Here is a 20839-nt window from a genome sequence, read left to right on the forward strand (position 1 = left end):
GACAGATATTAACAAGACCCAAGGGGAAAAAAAAGGCAAAACAAATGAAGGCATATCCTCAGGCCCAGAGAAGCCTAGTGCCAGAACCAAGGCCACACAGCTGTGGGTAGCCCACCAGGAGCAAACCAACCAGTCCACAGAATCCCGGAACCTTCACTCTGAGCGACTTTGCTCTAAGGCCTCGGGGGGAACACAGGTCCCCAAATCCCAAACGCCACAAGAGTCTTACCACACAGCCCCGTCCTTCCCGGGCACTCTGCCGCCACTCACCCTGAACATAGCCCTGCAAAGCAGGGGCGTCGTCCCTTTACAGAAGGGGAAACTGAGGGTGAACCAGCCAGCCTGAGGTGAAGGCATGCCTCCGCCCCCACCCTGCCCGGCAGATGCGGCACAGCCGAGGCCGCCAACCGTCCCCGCTCTCCGGGGCATTTCCACGCAGGCCTGGCCTGGTCCGCGGGCATCGTCACTACTGCCAGGTGTGAGAAACGGGCCACAGCGGCCCCACGGACCAGCTCGAGAGAACGCAGTCACCTCGCCCAGGAGCCCAAGCAGCCGATGCGGCTGGGAAACCCCGTTGGGGCCAGCCGCAAGGCTGGTCCTGCTCTCACACCCACTCTGCAGGGATGGTACGACGGGGGCGGCCACAGACTCCCCGGTGCAGAGCCCACAGTGTACGCACATACCACAGCTTTATTATTTCCACAATCTTCCAAAGCACCTGTCCTGGCCCTGCCCCAGAAGCAGACGCCCAGAGGCAGGGAGGCAGGAAGACAGCCGGGTAGGGGGGGCTGCACCCCCGAGGGGCAGAGCGCAGGACAGTCCATGTCGGGGGCAGGGAGAGAGAGGACAGCACCGTTGGGGAAGGGGTGCTGCTGGGGGTGTGTTGAGGGGCAGCGCTCGGGGCTGGTAGGGGACGCGCAGGAGGCCCGGGGGCGTCCACGGGGCGGCGAGGGCTCACTTGAGGCGGTAGAGGACCTTGCGCTGCAGGCGATGCTGGATCTCGCCGCGCCGCAGCATGAGCTGCAGGACCTTGTGGATGGCGTGCTCCGGGTATTTCTGTGGACACAAGGCCAGATGCAGGAGCGAGCCTCCCCAGGGGACCCCCGAACACCCCACCAGCTCACCCACTGGGCCTTCCTCCCCTCCCTGCTCCCAGAGAACATTCTGGCTTAGAAGAGGCCTTCACATCCGTCTCTGTGGCTCCTAAGAAGAGCTCACATGTCCTCAGCCCCCACAGTATGCCAGGCACTGCTGTGTACATGAACTCCCATCCTTCCCGTGCGGCTGATCCAGAGATGACTCCCATGTTACGGGGAGAAGCTGAAGCCCAGAGAGGCGAAGTCACTCACTCAAAGTCACACAGCAAGTGGCAGAGTTGGGACTTCATCGGAGTCCACCTGATTCCAGAACCCAAGCTCCTGACGCCCTGAACTTCTCTAAGCCTCAGTGTGCGGGCCTACAGAATGGGTGCGGTCCCACCTACTGCATGAAACTAAAGATTGCAGCAAGATGACGTCCGTGAAGAGGAGCGAAAACCAGAAACTGGTGGGCTGTTCCTGTGGTTTCTGAGACCACAAGTTCTCCATAACATCTAGAAAGCCCCAGTCCTCTCTCTGTGGTCAAAAGCACTGTCCTCCAGGAGCAAGACAGCTCACCCTCCTGGCTCTGTCCCCGCCCCCGTGCCCATAAAAGCCAGGCAGTGGGGGGCACCTGGGTGGCTCAGTGGGTTAAGCCTCTGCCTTCAGCTCAGGTCATGATCCCAAGGTCCTGGGATCGAGCCCCACATTGGGCTCTCTGCTCAGCAGGGAGCCTGCCTCCCCCCTCTCTGCCTGCCTCTCTGCCTACTTGTGATCTGTCTGTCAAATAAATAAATAAAATCTTTTAAATAAATAAATAAATAAATAAATAAATAAAGTCACTTCAACAATTAAAAAAAAAAAAAAAAAGCCAGGCAGTGGGGGAAGGGATCGATGGGAAGGGCTGGGGAGCCTGGCTGTGGACACCAGCACCCTGTCCCCTCCCCTAATGGGACAGAAAAACTGTGCGCTCCCCAGACTGAAGCAGTCCCTAGAGGACAAATGACAGGGACAGGTCCAAGACAAGGACAGCCACCCCATCCCCAACTCAGGCCTGTGTGCTGAGCCGCAGGACACGGCTGCTGGTTAGGTGGGAAGCAGGCACCAGGAGCGAGCAGGAGACAGCCCACCCCCCAACCCCAGCCCAGCCCCCAGGCCCCCTGGCAGGCCCACCTGCTTGGTGAAGTCCTGGATGATGCTGTGCTCCGACACCTGGGAGCCAATGGCAAAGCGGCGCTTAAGCTGCTTCTCAACTCGGCTCAGCATCTCCTGGTCCTCCTGGCTGGTAAAGCCCTCCACCCCTGTGGACAGAGGGAGGAACGGGTGGGAACGGGGTGCCAGGGATCTCACTCAGCCCATGGTGGGACGGACGCCTGGAGAGACAAGGCCCCTGAGCCAAGAGAGATGGCTCAGAAGAAAACTTCAACAAGAAGAAGAAGAAACACCTCGAAGCAGGGAACAGCATGTGGGGGACTGCACAGGCCCGAGCAGACAGCTCAGCAGAGCCCTGAAGCCAGGGCACGAGGCACACCTGTGCAGAGGGACGCTCCAGGCAGAGGGAACGGCAGGCACAAAGCATGGAGGTAGAAACCAGATTCCATTCGAAACCCACCCAGGGGCTGGCAACGTGGCCAGACTAGGGACCAGGGGTCAGCTCCAACCCCTAGGCCACAGCATGGGTTTGGGTTTGATTCTGGGGGAGCAGCCAGTGGAGGGCTCTGCGGAGAGATAGGATCTGACTTTGTGAGAACACTGGTCACATGTTGACCCCTCTGGCTGGTCAGGCAGCAGGGACAAAGCTGAAGCCACTGGTGACACGGGGTCGGAGCAGGGGAGGAGACTGACCCGGAGGCCACATCTGCACGGTGCCCTAAGGAGCCCAGGCAAGCGGGAGGCTCCTGATTTCCACCTACTGCTGTAGGGCGAGTCTCTCCTGCTGACCAAGACCTACAGATGCCTTGGGTTTTAGCTAAGAAGAGGGCTGGGCATGGTCAGCGAAGCCACGGAGACGGACTTCAAGGCTCCAAGTTGAAAGGGGTCTGTCTGCTAGGCAAACTCCTACACAGCCTACAAGGCCCAACTAAAATTCCACTGTCCCAAATCACACCTGACCTCTGTGCATCAGCATCCCAGAGGACTCTCCGTTACCAAATGTCTCAAGAGAAAGAAATCCCCTCCAGGGCAGAGACTGGCTTCACCAACACGAGGTTGGGGGTGATCAGGTCCCTCCCACCACCCAAGGTACCAGCCACACTGGCCCTCGAACCTTCCAAGCCTGCTGTCTCCTTGGAGGCATGGCACCGAGCCCTCCTCTCTCTACCCAGAGCGTTCTCTACACCGCCCGCCCCCCCCCCACAGAACCTAATGTCCTCATTTCACACCACTGCCTCTTGACCACCCCTCTGATGGGGAGGCATCCTGTCCTCCAACACACCTGGCCTGCCAGAAGCCCCACCCCCACTTCTGCCTGAACCTGATCTATCTGCCTTTGTTGTCTCTCCCCCCATTCAGAATGAGAGGCCCACAAGGCACACTTGGAGATGTGTTTCCTCTTACACCCCAACACCTAGAATGGTGTCTGGCAAATACCACACCCGGCACACAGTCAGTGCTCCAGAAAAATCTGTTGGAAGGCTGAGCCTGAGGCAGGCAGTGGGACTGACAGCAGTTTGACCCACACTGGCCTGCGGGTCAAGAGATCCACATTCTAGCTAAACAAATGGCACCACGAACAGGCCTCTGAGTGTCCATCTCATTTCGAAGTGCCCTGCTGGCTTCTGGAAGGCAGCCGGAAGTCAAAGGAGGGAAAGAGCTTTGGAAGCGCTCGAAGTGCTTGTGAGCTCACAAGCAAGGGTGCCAGTGTTCTCAGACAATGACAAAATCACAGTCCGTAATAATTAACAGGGTCAAGTCGATTGTGTTCAAGGGTGTAGAAGAGAAACTGTGCTTCTCTTCTGGGAGGAAATGGCTGTGGGGAGAAAAGGGAGGCAGGGGGGTGGGTGGTTCTGACCGCCAAGAGGAAGCTCAGAGACGCTGGGCTACCGCACAGAAGCAACAAACGCTCCAGGCCTCCGCCCCGGGAACCTCAGCCTGTGCCCCCGAGCCTGCTCACCTGACAGCGTGCCGGACAAGGCAGCGTCCAGCGTGGACACCTGGAAGAGCCGCAGAGCCTCCTCCACATCGGCCTCCGTGGCAAAGGGCTGCAGCTTCATCTTGCTGAGGGCCTCCGCGATGCGCACGATGGCCTCCAGCTGCCTGTGTGGAAGCAACGGGGCGGCCTCAGTTCACTCCCTGCCCCGACCCGCGCCACATCAGGGAGGTGCCTGCCCAGGATAGGAAGGCCACGGGGGAGACTGCCTGCGGTCCCCATGATCCATCTTCCCTTCCTCCTCGGTAATGGAACCAATTCTGACTCTAGCACATGGCACCCAGCTAAAAGACATTTCCCAGCCTCTCCTACATCTAGATGCGTCTAGGTGACTAAGGTGTACCCAAGAAGTTCCAAGGTCAAAGTTTTGTGGCAATTTCAGCAAATGTCCTGAAAAGATAGGCCCTTCTTCTCCTTCCCTGCCTGTCACCTGGAATACAGAGGTGAGGGCTGCAGTTCCAGCAGCCACCTTGGACTAGGAGAACAAGCCTGAGTTGCCAATGACCCTGAGAAGCCATCACATCAGTCCTGGACCACCTACCCTCAAACATTCCCTGCTTACTCAACTCTATTTGGGGTTTCCACCACATACAGCCAGATTCACTTCTAACTCATCAGCGCCGGAGGCAGGATGCAGCCCACCAGGTAGGTCCCAGCCCCCAATCACTATATTCTGTGTAAACTCACAAGAATAAGAAGTGAAGAATTATGACAACTGAGGTCCAGACAAGAAAAGCAATTTCCCTGCAGTCACACAATGGGCCAGAGTCTAGGACCCAGGGCTCATAACTTCCATGACTGGACACTTGCCCTCATCCTCAGGCTTCCCTGCAATGAGGGAAGCCAGACAAAACTCACAAAATAGGGTTTCAGGTTTTCTCAGCCATAAAACAAGCCAAGAAATACATGTAGTCAGGGAGGCCACTGTTTATACTCCCCAAAGTCTCCCCAACCCACAGCCCATCTTATGGGCCTGCACTGGAGTTAGCAAGGGGCCCCGGCCCCAGGCTTGCTGGGCACATCCTGCTTTGTAACCTGGGGCCCGTCCGGCCCAGCTGGGTCCAGGCCACGTGTGCCTGCTCACCGCACGGTGATGGGGATGTTGGAGCGGCGGTCGAGGTCCCTCTCGTGCTGACGGGCTCCACTCCGCATCATGATGTACCGGTTCTTCAGCTTCTCTGCGGCCTCTGCAGACAGCCGGGGGCCACACTTCCTGCAGGATGTGGGGAGCTGCTGTCACGAGGCCAGGAAGCACTCAGGGGGCACCCACCGTGTCCCCCAACCACATGACAGTCACTCATTCTGGGGAATGCTTAGATCACCTAATCCCACCCTCATCCTGAGGATGGGAAGACCGAGGCCAGAAAGAGGGAGCGACTCTCCAAGGCCACCCAGGACCTGGCATCAAGGTGGGGCAAGACACACCTGGGGCCAAGCCCCTGATGACGGGGCCATAAGGACCTCAGAGCCTAGAGGAGCACCCAGGACTGCTACGTGCTGCACCGCTCAGCACTCCCAAGGAGAGGGTGAGTTCAGGACCCACCTAACTACAGCGCCTCACTTCCCACTGGAGGGGCCCTGGAAGAGTCCCCCGCCCTCAGGTTTTACCTCCAACAAGAGCCAACTGAGGGCACTTACAGGTGCTCAGCACCGTAGTTACCAGCCCAGCCTTTGGACCCGGGTCCCTGGGTTCAAATCCTGGCTCTGCTACTGCCCACTCAGGACCCTGGACGAGTCACTTAACCTTTCTTTTCCCCACTTCTCTGCCTCAGGCCCACCTGCAGAACGGGTAACTACAGCACCTCCAAGGCTCCGGGACAGGGCGAAAGCTCATTTACACAGGAAACGCTCAGAGGAACGCCTAGCACAGAACGGGGACTAGGTGCACAATCACCGTTACAGTCTGTGAGAGAAGCGAGACCAGAAGTCGCAGCCGCCATTTCCTGAATGTTTCTCGGGGCAGGGCTCTGCCGAGCTCCCAACCTCCGTGCAATCCTCACAAAAACCTAGGCCTGTGCCAGTCCAGGAACGCAAGGCTCAGAGGTCCCCTGACTTGCCCTAGGTCACACGGTGGGAGCGGACATTACCCAGAGCCCACGTCCACAACGTCCACACTGCACTGCCTCCCTGCACGGGACAGTCCTGGGGGCCTGCAAGACCTTCTAGTTCCTAGATCCCCGCTTTAGCCATGGGGAAACTGAGGCCAAGAACCACAGAGTGACCTATGCAAGGTCAGAAAGGAGCAGAGCTAAAACTGTAAGAAGAGCCTCATCTCAGGCCCCCTGTGTGAGAAGCAGGCCTGGGCTTCAGGCTTCAGGGTTCTCTCCCGCAGGAGAGCCGGGCCACGCCAGGACTCACGCTCGACAGTAGGCAATGAACTTCTTCAGCTTGGCCAGGTCAACCTCCCCCTCCACGGCCTGGGTCTGGGTCAGTGCACTCACGTGCAGAGTGATGACGTGTTTGGCCAGCATCTGGTGGAGCCAAGGGGACACTGGGTCAGCCCACAGGCCCTCCCGAGCATGGTCCCCACACAGGCAGGGCCAGAACTCCTGGAAAGGAGGAGCCCCCCCCCCCCGCCGCCCTCCTCGTGAGCCGTGAACTGGTTCAACAAAATCCCGCACCTGCCAAGGCCGTAGCTGCCCCCGTGAAGACAGCGGCCGCCTGAGAACGAGCCTCCGGCAAGGGAGGCAGAGCAGAGGGCAGAAAGAGAACTCTGCTGACACCGGCCCCTGGATCTGGGTGGGCCTCGCACCTCTAGACCTGCCCATTACACAAGCCGTTCCGTTCCTTCCAGAAACATCCCGACCAGAGCTGGGGTTCTAACCCTTGCAAAGGCCAACTCGCTGTGTCACATACAACGGGCTAAGCCCAGGGAGAGAATAATTTCCCCGACTGCGCAGCCCAGGCAGGAGGCAGGACTCCAGACCCCTAGACCAGCGTTCCGTGCAAGCCGCAGATACCGCACCCCCCACCCCAGCCGCCCACTAACAGGCAAGACTCTTGCCAGGAAGGACTTTAAGCCACGCCCCTTGTTTGCCCTCCCCCAGAGCTGTGGGCCTGGCTCCCGCAGCCCCAGCTGGTTCCGGATGTACCACATCCCTCTCCTCGTTGTGCTCGTCCTTGACAATGAAGATCATGTCAAAGCGGGACAAGATGGTGGGCATAAAGTCGATGTTGTCCTCCCCCTTCGTCTCATCCCAGCGACCGAACACCGAGTTGGCGGCGGCCAGGACAGAGCAGCGGGAGTTGAGGGTGGTGGTGATCCCAGCCTGAGAGGGGGTTGGGGAGCAGACAAGAGAGATGAGAACCTGGGCACACATCTCTCCTGCACGTACACGCGCACAGGGCGGCGGCTGCAGGGCAAACAGACGAACGAGCCCCAGCCCGGGGTGCTCAGGGCAGCCGGAGGCTGGAGCCTGATCGCAGCCCCGGGCAGCACCCTCCGGCGTGGCTGGGCCAGGCGGGACGGCAGCCACGCACCTTGGCTATAGAGATGGTCTGCTGCTCCATGGCCTCATGGATCGCCACTCGGTCGTCTTCCCGCATCTGTGTGGGGCAGAGACGTCTGTGAGGCCCAGGTGAGAGGGCAGGGGAGCAGGGCAGCAGGAAAACTACAGCAGCGACCAGCCCTAAGTCCCGACTCTACATCTGGTCCACGGCAAGAACCAGGCAGCCTCTCGCCCTGGTGACAATGAGCCATGTGGGCTTGGCTCTCCTCTCCCCTCTCCAGATGCGGAAACTGAGGCTCAGAGGCGCAACTACTTCCCTCTAGTGACAGGCCCAGGACCAAATACCAGTCTCCAAGTCAGAGGTGTTTTCTGTGGTCCCAGCCCAGGAGGCCAGGCTTCCAGCCCCACAACCCCAAGAGCCACCCACCTTTCGGCCCCCACCTCGCCATCAGACCCACCTTGTCAAACTCGTCAATACAGACAACCCCACCGTCGGCCAGGACCATGGCTCCACCTTCCATGATGAAGTTCCGCGACGAGGGGTCCCTCATCACCGAGGCTGTCAGGCCGGCCGCGCTGCTGCCTTTCCCAGAGGTATACACCTAGGGCAGGGGGGACATCAGGACACGACCCAGCTCCAGCTCCTTGCCCTAACCCCGGTGAGTCAAGAGGCCAGACTGATGTGGCTCCCCCAAGGTCACACATCCAAGCTGCCTGTGGAGCCGGGAATAGAACCCGTGTACCACCCTTTGGGTGGGAAGGCGGCCCAGGGCACCAGCCTGGCCTGGAGGCTCTCCCCGGGGCAGGGGGGTAGGGGGCGTCCACGTCCATGGTCATCTGAGCCCCATCACGGCCCTGTGAAGCAGCACTCATGGGACCAGCTCACAGAGGAGCAGACTGTGGCCCCGGTCAGAGGCATGCCACACTCCTGGGGGGCCTGAGGGCTGGGCTGTGAACTCTTGCCTCCAAGAGGAAGGTTGCCCCCCCTAGTCCCCTGTCGTCTTTGTACAGAGCCGGGTGCCACAACCTTGCCACCGTGGCAAGTCCAGTGTGAGGCGGGCTTTGAGTGCAAAACACACACGCTTCCAGGGTCAGTACTTAACGAAAGAGAAGGTAAAGTACAGTGTGGTGTTTTCTATATTAAGCTACAGGGTAAGACAGTAACACTTTAGATAAAATATTAAAATTAATTTCATCCGCTCCCTTTAGTTTTTCACCAGGGCTGCTGGGAAACCAGAAACCACCCCACAGCCCAGAGAGTAGCGCCCGTGTGTCTCTAGCACGTGACTGCAGCACACCGGGCATGTCTGACCCCCAAACCATATTCCCCCACACAGCCTCTCCTGCCAGGTCATCTTCACCCCACTCTGAGCACCCAGACCCACAGATCTCTGCACAGAGGACCCCACCTACCACACACTTGGGGTCAAATCCCTGCGCTTGCACGTACTCACTGTGGGACCCTGGGCAAGACTGAGCTTTTCTGTACCCCAGTTTCCTCCTTTATTAAAAAGGGTCACAGCACCCACTGCACAGCGAGCACAGCATTAGGTCAGTAAGTCTACGCAGTGGGCTGCAAACAGTGCCTGGCCCCTGATCGTTGCATGATGACCAACATCACAATTTAGCAGGTGGATGAACGGAGTCTCAGGGAGGAGACGGAGGAACGCACTCAAGGTCCGCAAGCTCGCCACTGGTCAGGCTGAGACCCAGAGCCCACGCTGCCTCTGAGGCCGCAGTCCACCCGCCGCCCAAACTGCCCCACACCCGCTGGTCCCCTTCCTCCTCTCAGTGCCATCCTGACCCACAGCCAAGAGGAATGCGGAAAAGGCCCTGGTGAGCCGGCCCACAGAGGACGGCCCAGGGACCAGGTAGCCTGGGCCACAGCCTGTCTTCCTAAGGGGCGGCCGAGCAGAGCGGCATGTCCCAGGCACTCACCCCGATGGGAGAGCACTTCTCCACGAACTTCAGCAGCTGCGACTTGGCCGTCCCCGGGTCCCCGAGCATCAGCAGGTTAATGTCTCCTCGGCGGGTGAGTCCGTCGGGGAGCCTGGGGGAGGACAGGCAGGTGGGCCAGGCTAGGACTCAGGCTGGGCACGGGGCAGGCTGGCAGTCAGCCCCACAACCTGTAAGCCTCGGGGAGGCAGGGGCTCTGGGCTGGGACCCTCATTCACAGCCGTGCCCCCTAGCCTCACCGGTGGTTAACAATGGAGAGAACTTGCCTCCAGGCCAAGGATGGTCAAGGGTAGGGCACTCAGGGCCTGGCCACACATGATAAGGGTCTGATCAAACTGCCCTGGTGGCTGGAAAGGAAAGGGCGGGGGGTAGCACGTGCGACAGGCACCAGGCAGGCAGGATCCTGGCCCCACTGATGGGGCCTCTCGGGAAGTCCCTTTCACTCTCCAGGCCTCCACTGCCTCACCTCCAAAGTGGGCTTGATCAGAGCTTCCTCTGAGGGTGACTGTGAGAACTGGCTGGGTGTTGGACACATGAAAGCGCTTGCAAGAGGGCCCCAGTAAGTGGTAACTGCTGGTAACGTTATCTTCCCTGGCTCTACTACTTCCTAGTTTCAAGAGCACACGAGCTGTCCTGCAAGGGCTAGGTTCTCATCTGCTCTGTTCCATGGAACTTGGGTCTAGAGAGGTGGTGTCTCTTGTCCAAGGCCACAAAGGAAAAAGTGGCAGAGATTTAATCTCTGGTCTCCCGTCTTCAAGCTCAGAGCTCTCCCCACTGCACCTGCTGGACCCCCTCCTTCCCCTGCCCAGCCTACCCCTACTTTGGTTAAGGAGATCCCTCTGGGTAGGAGAGCATGGATTAGCCATTAAGTGACAGCAAGCCGGGGAGCTGGGGAAGGGGCCTGGGAGTACCAGGCAAGGCTGAGGATCCCGGGAAAATGAGAACATTCAAGTCCTGACTGTCAGCAGCTATCCCCCTATGGCCAAGTCACTCTCCCCTCCCCAGATCTGGCGGGACTGAGCCCCTACCTCTTTCGGGAACCCCCAAACAGCAGGCAGGCGATGGCCTTCTTCATGTCTGTGCCCCCAAAGATGGATGGAGCGATGCTCTTGGAGATGACTTCATAGACATTGGGGAGGGCGGCCAGACGCCGGAACTCCTCCTCTTCCTGGGGGGTCACAGCCCCAGCAAAGCTGCGGCCTGCGTGGGCCAGGGAAGGAGGGTGCATGAGTGCTGTGTGAGACAGACCCTGGCCAGCTGGTCAGGGGCCCCCACAGGGCAGGGCCTCAGTGCCCAGATGGCATAAGCCTGGGGAGACAGAGCCCAGGTCTCCCTGCCAGGAGTAGGCCTGTGCTCATGGTCCAGTGAGAGAGGGAAAGGGGGATGTGAGGAACTAGATCGTAGAGACGCTCGGGGACCACTGGGAAGAGAGCGGGGACGGGGAGGCCAGGAGGCCTGACCAAAACCTTGGAGAGAGACAGCAGGGGCTCGGCCCAGGACACAGCACAGCCAGAGCCCCAAAGCCCAAACTTACCAGAGCCATCTGTGTCCACCTGGATGCCCAAGACACGGACGTAGGCGCTCCGGATGCCCACGCCCACCCTGTCACGGCCCTTGTTGGAGGTCAGGCCAAACTTCTTGATGGAGTAGATGCCCATGATGGTGACCCTGTTCCCAGGGACGACCTTGTCACACAGGTACCTGGGGAGACAGGGAGGAGAGAGAAACAAAGATGAGAGCCTGGTGGGAACCTTCTCACCCACCGTCACCCTCACGCTCCACCTTAGCACTGATACTCCAGATCTCTCCATCCCTCAGGTCCCCCTGCTCCAAGCGCGCATTGCTCAGCTGCCTGCGGGATGGTGCTGAGCACCCCTGGTAGTGGAGTTGGCCTAACCCTTCCCTGCCTGCAAGGGCTCTTTTGTTTTGCCGGCTACGGCCCCAGGGAGGCTCGGTGCTAGCTCACCGCAGCCTTCAGAAGCCCCATCCCCCACCTGCTGCCAGACTCGCCACGGGGGTCCTCTTGGCCACCTCAGGGGAAGGGGTGTCCAAGGGGTACCCAAGGGTGTCCTTGTCCTCCTTAGGCCCTCCCGCCTCTCTGCAAGGTCCTCCCCCCATTTCTGCCTCTTTAGGGCTCCACGAGCTCGGGCACATCCTGCCTCTGGACATCCACGTTCTCCTTGCAAAACTAAGACAATGAAACAAGGAGTCTCCAAGTCGCTCCAGTGAAAACCAGTGTAGCACAGAGGGGACACTGGGGCATGCACGTGTCTGCACTCTGCCACTTAGAAGCTGTGTGACCTCAAAGAAGTCACTGCACCTCTCTGAGATTAGAGAAGTAGCGGGGCAGTGATAACATGATCGGACCTGCTCAAGTCTCATGGGATCATGGGAGAAAACAGACCCAAATGTGCTTTACATGCCAGAGTCACACCCCACAAAGGAGCATCACTGTCGCACTCACTGCCCCAAGAGGATTCTATTTTTTTTTTTTAAGATTTTATTTATTTATTTGACAGACAGAGATCACAAGTAGACAGAGAGAGAGGGGGAGGGAGGGGGAAGCAGGCTCACTGCCGAGCAGAGAGCCGGATGCGGGGCTCGATCCCAGGACCGAGATCATGACCCGAGCCGTAGGCAGAGGCTTTAACCCACTGAGCCACCCAGGCGCCCCCCCAAGAGGATTCTATGGCACCCCTGCCCATGCACTTTTTTTTTCCTCTTCTGTTTTTTAGAGAGAGAAGAGAGTACCTTAAGCAGGCTCCACGCCCAGTGTGGAGCCCGACAGGGGGCTTGATCTCACAACCCTGAGATCATGACCTGAGCTGAAATCAGGAGTCAGTCACTTAACTGAGCCTCCCAGGTGCCCCGTCCCATACATCCCCCTCTTAAGCCTGGGTTAGACTACTTGCAGAATAACCTAACAAACACCAAACACATAATTCCTATTAAGGACTTGTATGAAACATGTGCATTTTCCAATTACCATCTCCGGCAACCTATCCAGAGATTAAAGACGGTCATGAAGCCCATTTTACTGCTAAGGAAAGGAAGCCTTCGCCAGCGCACGTTAACTTGCTCCATTCGGATCCCTACAAGTTTCCACCGTCACTGACAAAGTTAACAAAACCTAGGGATTCCCTCCTCGGAAAAACATGCAGCACAGAACATCTGGATGCACGGCATAGGGCAGCTCCCACAGCTTGAGGGTCTGGATGCATATCCAGGTGCAGAACCGTGGTCACATTTCCAAGCCTTCCTCCCAGGTGGCTGCAAGGGGACCGGACTCTAGCTGGGCACCTCTCCTCCTTCCCAACCACTCCGCAAAATCCAAGGAAGAATGTCATCAGAAGGCGTGGGCGGGGCAGGGGCGCCGGGGGTTCTGGAACTACAGAGCGGGGGGCTACTACGTGCCCTTGCAGATTCCAGGACCACCGAGGGAGCAGAAACGTATGGGAAGCACTGGTGTGTTCCAGCGAACAAGTGTTCCACAACAAGCCATCCTCTCCTCCCACCATGCCTCGGCCAGGGCCACTGGCTCCCACAGACACCCAGCCCCACCCCCACCTCCCACCCTGCCATGCCCTGCACGCCCTGCTTCACCTGTCGCAGTAGAGCTGCATGTGTCTGGGCATCTCGCCGTGAGGCACGGCATCGGGCAGCTCCTGCAGCTTGAGGGTCTGGAAATCCACACACTTGCACTTGTCAGGCATGATGAAATACGGGTCCAGTGGACACTTGGGGCGCCCGGCCTGCTCCCTGTACAGAGAGAAGAAAGGGTCACCAGAGGTCTCCGGAGAACCCAAAGCCCAGGGAGTCCATCCCAGGAGCTGGGGACAAGATCTGGCCAGGAGCAAGTTGAGGCTCTCTGCGATAAGCCGGATAAAGCCCTTAAAAGGAGAGCAGCTCTGTGGGGGACCACGAACCAGATCAGGAAGTGGGAGGTCTGCTCCAGCCGGGGCTCCTCCCTTAACTTATGGGACACAGCCAAGTCACGCTCTCAACCCCCACGAGGGTCTCAGTGTCCCCACAGGTAGAGAGGCTGAATCACCAACGACCTTACAAAACCCCCACTAAAATCCCAGGATCTCTTGGTGAGGGTCTGGGCACCTAGAGACCATTCTCAGGGTCCAAGCCTCTTTTTATCTCCATGTTAGCAAGTCATGGTTCAATTACCATAGCAGCATTCCAGCAAAGCACCCACTACGTGCCAGACACCATTCTACAGGCCAGGGACACAGCAGGGAACCAAAGTCCCTGATCTTACAGAGCTCATGTTCTTGTCAAGGGAGACTGAAAAAGCCACAGTGCCCCATGCTGTCGGGTAGGTGGGGAAGAGTGACCGGCTCTGTGTGTACCGAGTGTGAGATGGAGGACCTGGGATGAACTTCTGGAAGGTGACGTAAGAGAAAGCTGATGGAACTGAGAACAAGGACTGCAGAGGTCAGAAGGAGAGTGTTCAGGGCAGAGGAAATAGCACATTCAAAGGCCCTGTGCCAGCAGTGTGCTCAACGATCCCAGGAACAGAGGGAAGCTGGGCCTAAAGAGAGGGAGGAGGACCGTGAAGGGCCGTGCAGGCCCGGGCAGTGTCTGACTTTGGGTGACATGAAAGTGATTAGGTCACCTGCAGGGCAAAGTGTCACCAGCTGTGATGTGCAGAACAGACTGGGGGACGAGGGTGGGCTTGGGAGATCACGGCTCCAGGTGACACAGGAGAGCATGAAGCAAGGCAGCCATGCCGGGTGGAGAGAAAGAGTGTGATGCTCTACGTGCAAGCTCAGGAGCAGAGCCAAAATGACTTCTCTGCTGTCTAGACGGAAATAGGAGGAGATACCCTAGAGACCAAGGACTTGGGCCTGAGCACCTGAAAAATCAGTGCTTCCATCTGGGGTGCAGGAGAGGGGCGGCGGAAGGGCAGATCTGGGCGTGGGGTGGAGGGGCATCTGGCCAGCAGCCGGATCTGACCCTGGAGAGTTCAGGGGAGGCACACATGTGAGTGTCCTCTACACGTGGACTGTATTTAAAGTCCAAGGCCACACAGGGAGCGAGTGGAGAAAAAAAGCAGTACGGTGAAGCCCTGGGGCGCTGCCACATTTAGGTCAGAAAGCTGAAGGGGACCAGCAGAGGCCAAGGAGCAGCCTGAGAGAAGGGGCGGGCCCTTCAGGTCAAGGTGAAGATCGCTTCCTGCAAGGGGCCAGAGAGCAAACGCTGGGCTGTAGGGGCGGAGGCCATCTGCTCTCCCTCTGCAGTGCACACACAGTCGGTGGCAATTGTCCATGCGTGAGCGCGCCCTGTTCCTGGGCCAGCTGCCCCAGCAAGCCAGTGTGCCTTAGAAGACTCCAGCAGACTCATTCCCCTGCACTGCTTTTCCCTCCCAGCCCTGGGTTCCCCCACAAAGGGTGTCCGGGCAGCCTGGGTGGGCACGCAGGGGACACCATCCCTGAGCCCCTGTGTGCAGGGCTGCGCCACTCCCGTGAGGCAGGCCCTGAGCTGCAGGCCAGCACTCCCCCTGCCCATCTCACCCCCACCAGCCACCCCATCCCCCCTGACCAGGCGCGGGGCCTGGTAAGGCCCACTCACGTGTTGCACTTCCTAGGCAAGGCATAGCCCTCCAGGCCGGGGCGCAAGGCGATGTTGCTGAGCGTGTTGCGGCAGCTCCGGCACTGGATGGAGATGCGGGTGGCCTTGGCGCGGACCCCGGACGCCGAGATGACGATACCAGGGATCTTCACCAGGTGCGACATCATGTCCGACTGCAACAGAGCCACCGACAGCGTGGTTGGTTCAAGGGAGACAGGGGCAGTGGGGATTATGGTAAAAATCTCTTTTTCTGGGGCACCCAGTCAGCTCAGTAGAACATGTGACTCTTGATCTCAGGGTCTCGAGTTCAAGCCCCACAGTGGGCATGGAGCCTACTTAAATAAAGAAAAAAGACACACATTTCTAGAAAATCTCCTCTTCTAATGCATGCTAAAGTATTTAGGGGCAAAGTGGCACTTCTGTAATTTATGTAAAATTTAGCAAGGGCCCCAGGGAAGTTCAGTCAGTTAAGCATCTGACTTCAGCTCAGGTCATGATCTTGGAGTCCTGGGATCGAGCCCCATGTCAGGCTCCGCAATCAATAGGAAGAGTCTGCTTCTCCCCCTCACTCTGCCCCTTCCCCCTTTCATGGGCGTGTGCTCGCTCTCTCTCTCAAAAATAATTTAAAAAATTAAAACACAGTGCTTTACCAAAAGAAAAAAAAAAGAGAGAGAGAGAAAGGGAGGGAAGGAGGAAGAAAAGAAGGAAGGAAGAAAGAGAAATAGCAAATAAGGCAAAAGGTTAACAACTAAACCCAGCTAAGGATACGTAAGAGTCATTAGACTATGTAAGACAAAAAAATAAATAAATAAGTTCCTTTCCTCACTTTCTTCCCGTTCCCAGTGGCTCCTCTAGGACAGGCAGGGTATGGGTTCATGCTGGCACCCCCTCCACAGCCTGGGACATGGGGGGCAGAGAAGGAAGGAGGCTGGCCCCCTCTGCGGTACGTGAGAGCAGGCAGGCCCGCCGCCATGACTTGGGGACACTGAATGCTGGAGCCACCATGGAGCGTGTTTTTTTGTTGTTTTTTTTAGAGCACAAGCTACAAAGCTGCAGGTGTCCTGGCACCAGAATCCCAAGCTGGAAAGGGCAGCGGTTGCCTCAGCCCCTCCAAGCCATCCTGACAAATGATCCTTCTAGAGAGGGCTCTTCCCCAATCACGGGGAACCCATCAGCTGAAACAGGCCATTCACTGTGTCCTCCAACGAGTCTGAGGGTAGGAAGCGTGTCCCTGGGGGACGCTGAGGCTTGGCTCCCTAATCAAACAGGTGCCCCCACAAAACAGACCCAATGCCACGTCCACAGAGGGGCAAACGCATGACACTGAGCTGGATTCCAAACATCGTCACAGAGCCCCTCCCTGGTGCTAGGAAGAGAAAAAGCTAACAAGCTCCAGAGCCTACCAGCCCGCTTCTGGAACAGACCTGCCATCATGCGAGCCAAAGTTAGCTTGACAGGGACTCCAAAAGAGCTGCAGGATGTGGGGACATAAGCAAAGACCAGAGTATGGCCCTCTGGGTGTGATGCGTGACGTGGAGGCGCCATTAGCTAAATGGGTGACACCCGGGCCCCACTGCAGAGTGCGCCGAGCACCGGCACACACGTCACTTCCCTAGATTCTGACAACAGCCCTATGACCACCACTAGCGTCCTGACCATCGTCACTTCCCACTCACCGCTCTCGTGCTTTTTTATCAGTTCTTTACAGGAGAGCCAGAGGGGCTGTTTGCAAATGGAATTGGCCCTTTCTGCTTAAACATCTGCCGCTTTCCTACTGTGACTCCTACAGAATCCAAGTTCCTTCCCATGGCTGGAAAGGCCCTGGCCCTCTGGCCTCTTCCCTCCTTCCCCCTTCCTTCCCCCAACCCTCATGCTCACTGAGGTCCAGCCACGCAGGCTTCATCTTATTCCATGAAGCATGCCATTATCCCCACCTCAGTGCCTTTGCACCTGCTTTCTCCTTGAGCCTGGAATGCTCTTCCCTTGGGCTGTTATGCAGCTGATGATGCATCTCTCAGACTCATTCCAACATCACTTCATCGGAGGCCTATTCTCACCACCACCCACCTCCCTCGGCCACTGTCATGTGTACCTCGTTCTCTTTTCTTCATGACTATACACGGCTCCTGAAGCCATCTCAACCTCCCTTACCTGGTTCTCCCACCATAATCTCCATGAAAAGCAAGTCCCATCTGTTATAGTGAGGGTCTAGCCCTGCTCCTGGAGCGAAGCAGTCTTCGGTATTTGTCAATTAAAACAAATAAACACCCTGGGTACCCCTGGGTGGCTCAGCCGGTTGGACAAATGACTTGGTTTCAGCTCAGGCTCAGGTCATGATCAAGCCCCACTCCGAGCTCCGTGCTGAGTGGGGAGTCTAGTGTGCTTGTCTCCCTCCCTTGTTCCTCCCACACTCACGCTACCTTGCACTCGCTCTTGAATAAATAAATAAAATCTTTAAGAAAACAAACACCTGGATGACAGACTGGCTTTGCCAACCCCTCCTGCTTCCTATCACTCTTCAGTCACATTGGCTGTCCTTCAACATGGCCTTGAATGTACCATGCCCAACTCGCCACTCAGGCTTTGCATGGGCTATACTCGGCCTCCCTGGAATGCTCTTCGCACTGTCTGCCCCCTCAGGTGGTTCTCCACCAAGAAAGCCTTCTCTGTCTTTCCCAGAGGGCTACCCCCCTGACTTCTTCCACTGCACTTCCGATCAACTAAAACCATCATGGGTGATATTCACTGGTTTACTCAAGGTCTGCCCCACCCACACACCTCCTGGAGGGATATAAAGTTCACAAGAACAGGAACTTGGTGTTTAGTTCAACATTATTTTTCCATGGCCAAACTCAATGCCTTGCCCACGAAAGGAGCTCACTTGTTCAATGGGTTAATTATACCAAGGAAGAAACGGGCTCAGAGAGGTCGAGCGATCTGCTCAGGGTCACACAGCTCACACTCTGGTCTGCCTGTGTCCGAAGCTCCTAAACACCATGCAGCAGCCACTGTCACCCTCCGACCGGTCTCTAAGTGGACCCACCTTGAGACTACGAATGCTGGATGGGCTGGCATCCGACTTGAGCATGACCTGAATGTCCTGGAGCACCTCCTCGCCTGCGGGCCGGGGCCGGGTCACCTCATCAGCCACCTCCTTGGCAGCTTCCTCTAGCTAGAGAAGAGGAAGGTGACAACTGTTGGTCACCAGAGCGGGACCAGCCCTGGGGGACTCAGGGATGGGGTCCCACTCACTAGCTGCAAGTGCTCGGCCGGCTGCTTGTACAAGTAGTCTGCCAGGTCCTCGTCGAAGCTGGCCAGGTCCTCCATCTCCACTTCGACCCAGTACTCCCCCAGATTGTAATGGCGCTTGAGCTCATCCCTGGCATGGGCAGGTGACAGGATGGGGGTGGGGTGCAGAGCAGAGGAAATCAACACTGGCTGAGGTACACCTGCACCCCACATCCACCCACACCATCACCAACCACCACCCCCGTCCGCTCCTCTTTCCTCTTCCCAAACACCCATGGAGGTCCACGCGGCTCTATGCTGTAACCCTGCAGAGGCACCCTACCGCCCAGAGGGGTGTCCTCCAAAAACAGCCCCACGGAAACAGTCCACGAGATGCTGAGAGAGATCTCCACACTAAAGACAGGGCTGTGTGCACAGGTCAGTTTGGGAAACTCGGTTCTTTCCCTGCAGGACCCTTTGGAGCTTTTTACTTTCCCTCAGAGACTAAAAGAGCTCAGACTTGGGAGAACACAGATAGCAGTGACCGTGTCTGTCTTATCAACCACCAGATGGGACTCTGTTTACAGAGCATCCCATGGGACTACTTTCCCCAAACACACTTAGGGACCCCGGACCTATGCTATGCAGAGCCCTCTCCGCAGCCTCATCTCAGACCTTACCCCTTTCGACCTTATGGCCCAGAGCCACAAGAAACGGCCACCCTGAACCGGAAAGTGCCCTACTCTAACAGCCCACCCATTCCTCTCCGCCCATACACTCAACTGCTCCTATCGGCAATGCCCTCCACACCCGAAACTCTTTTCTCAGCCGAGGGTCATCTTGGGCTCCTCTGGAAGCCTCCCTCACTCCCCTTTTACATTCCTCCTTTGAGGCAACGGTCACCTTGTAATTCATCTCTTGACCTCCATGCCTTGCCCCCACTGACCTATGAGCTTCTGAAGAACAAGCAGCAGGGAGTCTTTTCATCTTCCTATCTCAATGCCTAGCACAGTGCCTGGCACACACATGGTCAAGGTCAGCGGGCACATGAATAAATGGGAGGCAGAACCGCTGGCATCCGCTTACTGATAACACAGAGAGTCCGTTACTTGGAAGTCAATCAGCTAATCACTGGCCATGCCCAAGCCACAGAGACCCACAAATTCACCTTCTCTGCATTTTAAGGAGCTAGGGATAGAGGCTGGGCCTACCAGGATTTGGCGTGATGCCACGGGTTAGACAATGACTAAGAGCAGGTTCGGCGGGTAGCCGGCACCTGAACAGTGCCTGGCGGATAACAGGGGCTGATCAGCAGAAGCGGCAAGATTGGAACGAACGCCTAAGTGAAATAAATCCGGACAGCTGGGGCGCCAGGGTGGCTCAGTGGGTTAAAGCCTCTGCTTTCGGCTCGGGTCCTGGTCCCAGGGTCCTGGGATCGGCCCCACATTGGGCTCTCTGCTCGGCAGGGAGCCTGCTTCCCTCTCTCTCTGCCTGCCTCTCTGCCTACTTGTGATCTCTGGCTGTCAAACAAATAAAATCTTAAAAAAAAAAAAAAAAATCCGGACGACCACCTTCACCTTTTGCATACACAGAGAACTTGAGTCTAGGGGGCATCACAAACGCAGACCACAGGAAAACAACAAGAAGAAGTCAACAGCCAGTCCCGGATAAAGAACCAAAGGCCCCCAAGAAGTTCCAGGTGGTTGTCAGGGGCCCACTCAACAGATGCTCACTCAAAAGTTAACTTCAGGTATAAACTGGACAAAACCCAAATGTCACACGGGTGCGGCTGGGACCCGGAGCCTCCCACCTGGGACAGGCCCCATCACCTCTCTGGGCCCGTGGCCCCATCCCTGCTCTAGGACAGCAGAAGGCTCTGGGTGCAGACGCGTGTTCGCACTGGGTCCGTGCGCTCCACGCCGGCGGGTCTGCACGCCCACCCTCCCGCCCGCCCCAGTCCGCACCTGTATTTGAAGGTGAAGCCGGTGCGGTCGGTGCCCACTCGGTACTGCCGCAGGAACTCCTTGAAGCGCCTCTGCAGCTGCGACTTGCGGGCCTGCCCCTCGTCGGCCGCGGTGTCCCCCCCGAAGCTGTCGCTGTAGAAGATGCCGGGGTCGTCGAAGCCCGACATGACTGCGCCTGGCGCGGGCACAAACAGCTGAAGTAGGCCGGGGACGGCGGCGCGCGGCCCGGGCTCAGGTGCCCGGAGGCTCGGCTCCGAACGCGGGGCTCGGGGTCCCCGGCCCTGCCACAACAGACCCTGCCCACCCTGCCGCGCCCTCAAGTGCGGACGCCAGCACACCCCCAGCCCACCACCCCCTCGCAGACCCGCCGGTCTCACCTCCCACTTACCGCACTCCCGTAACCCGGTATAGAAGAACCTCCACTCTCCACTGCCAGTT

The 20839-nt window shown here is 57.8% G+C and overlaps 1 protein-coding gene across 2 annotated transcripts; it reads right to left on the reverse strand.

The window, feature by feature from the left end:
• Positions 1 to 670: 670 nt before the first annotated feature.
• Positions 671 to 20839, reverse strand: LOC111157556 (minichromosome maintenance complex component 5). Of its 2 annotated transcripts, XM_022519062.1 has the most exons (17): positions 20790 to 20839; positions 20402 to 20576; positions 18462 to 18588; positions 18253 to 18381; positions 15210 to 15382; positions 13233 to 13388; positions 11164 to 11330; positions 10658 to 10829; positions 9612 to 9723; positions 8132 to 8275; positions 7705 to 7770; positions 7317 to 7493; positions 6583 to 6695; positions 5309 to 5437; positions 4189 to 4331; positions 2250 to 2377; positions 671 to 1056 (listed from the first exon to the last, which is right to left on the reverse strand). In XM_022519062.1, the coding sequence occupies exons 2-17, from the start codon at positions 20566 to 20568 to the stop codon at positions 955 to 957; spliced, it is 2205 nt and encodes a 734-aa protein (XP_022374770.1). In that variant the 5' UTR covers positions 20569 to 20576; positions 20790 to 20839; the 3' UTR covers positions 671 to 954. The 2 variants fall into 2 exon arrangements, with proteins under 2 accessions (XP_022374770.1, XP_022374772.1); XM_022519064.1 differs by lacking the exon at positions 7317 to 7493.

This window comes from Enhydra lutris, unplaced genomic scaffold (genome assembly GCF_002288905.1).
Source record: "Enhydra lutris kenyoni isolate GAN:26980312 unplaced genomic scaffold, ASM228890v2 scaffoldscaffold55, whole genome shotgun sequence".
Classification (NCBI taxonomy): domain Eukaryota; kingdom Metazoa; phylum Chordata; class Mammalia; order Carnivora; family Mustelidae; genus Enhydra; species Enhydra lutris.

Bases quoted from the DNA above. Each gene is read 5' to 3' on its own strand.
- LOC111157556 (XM_022519062.1), bottom strand. From the start codon at position 20,568: ATGTCGGGCTTCGACGACCCCGGCATCTTCTACAGCGACAGCTTCGGG. The intron at 5,438-6,582 runs GTGAGTCCTGGC...CACATCCTGCAG, and splicing joins TTCATTGCCTACTGTCGAGC to GAAGTGTGGCCCCCGGCTGT. The intron at 4,332-5,308 runs GTGAGCAGGCAC...GCTTCCACACAG, and splicing joins AACATCCCCATCACCGTGCG to GCAGCTGGAGGCCATCGTGC.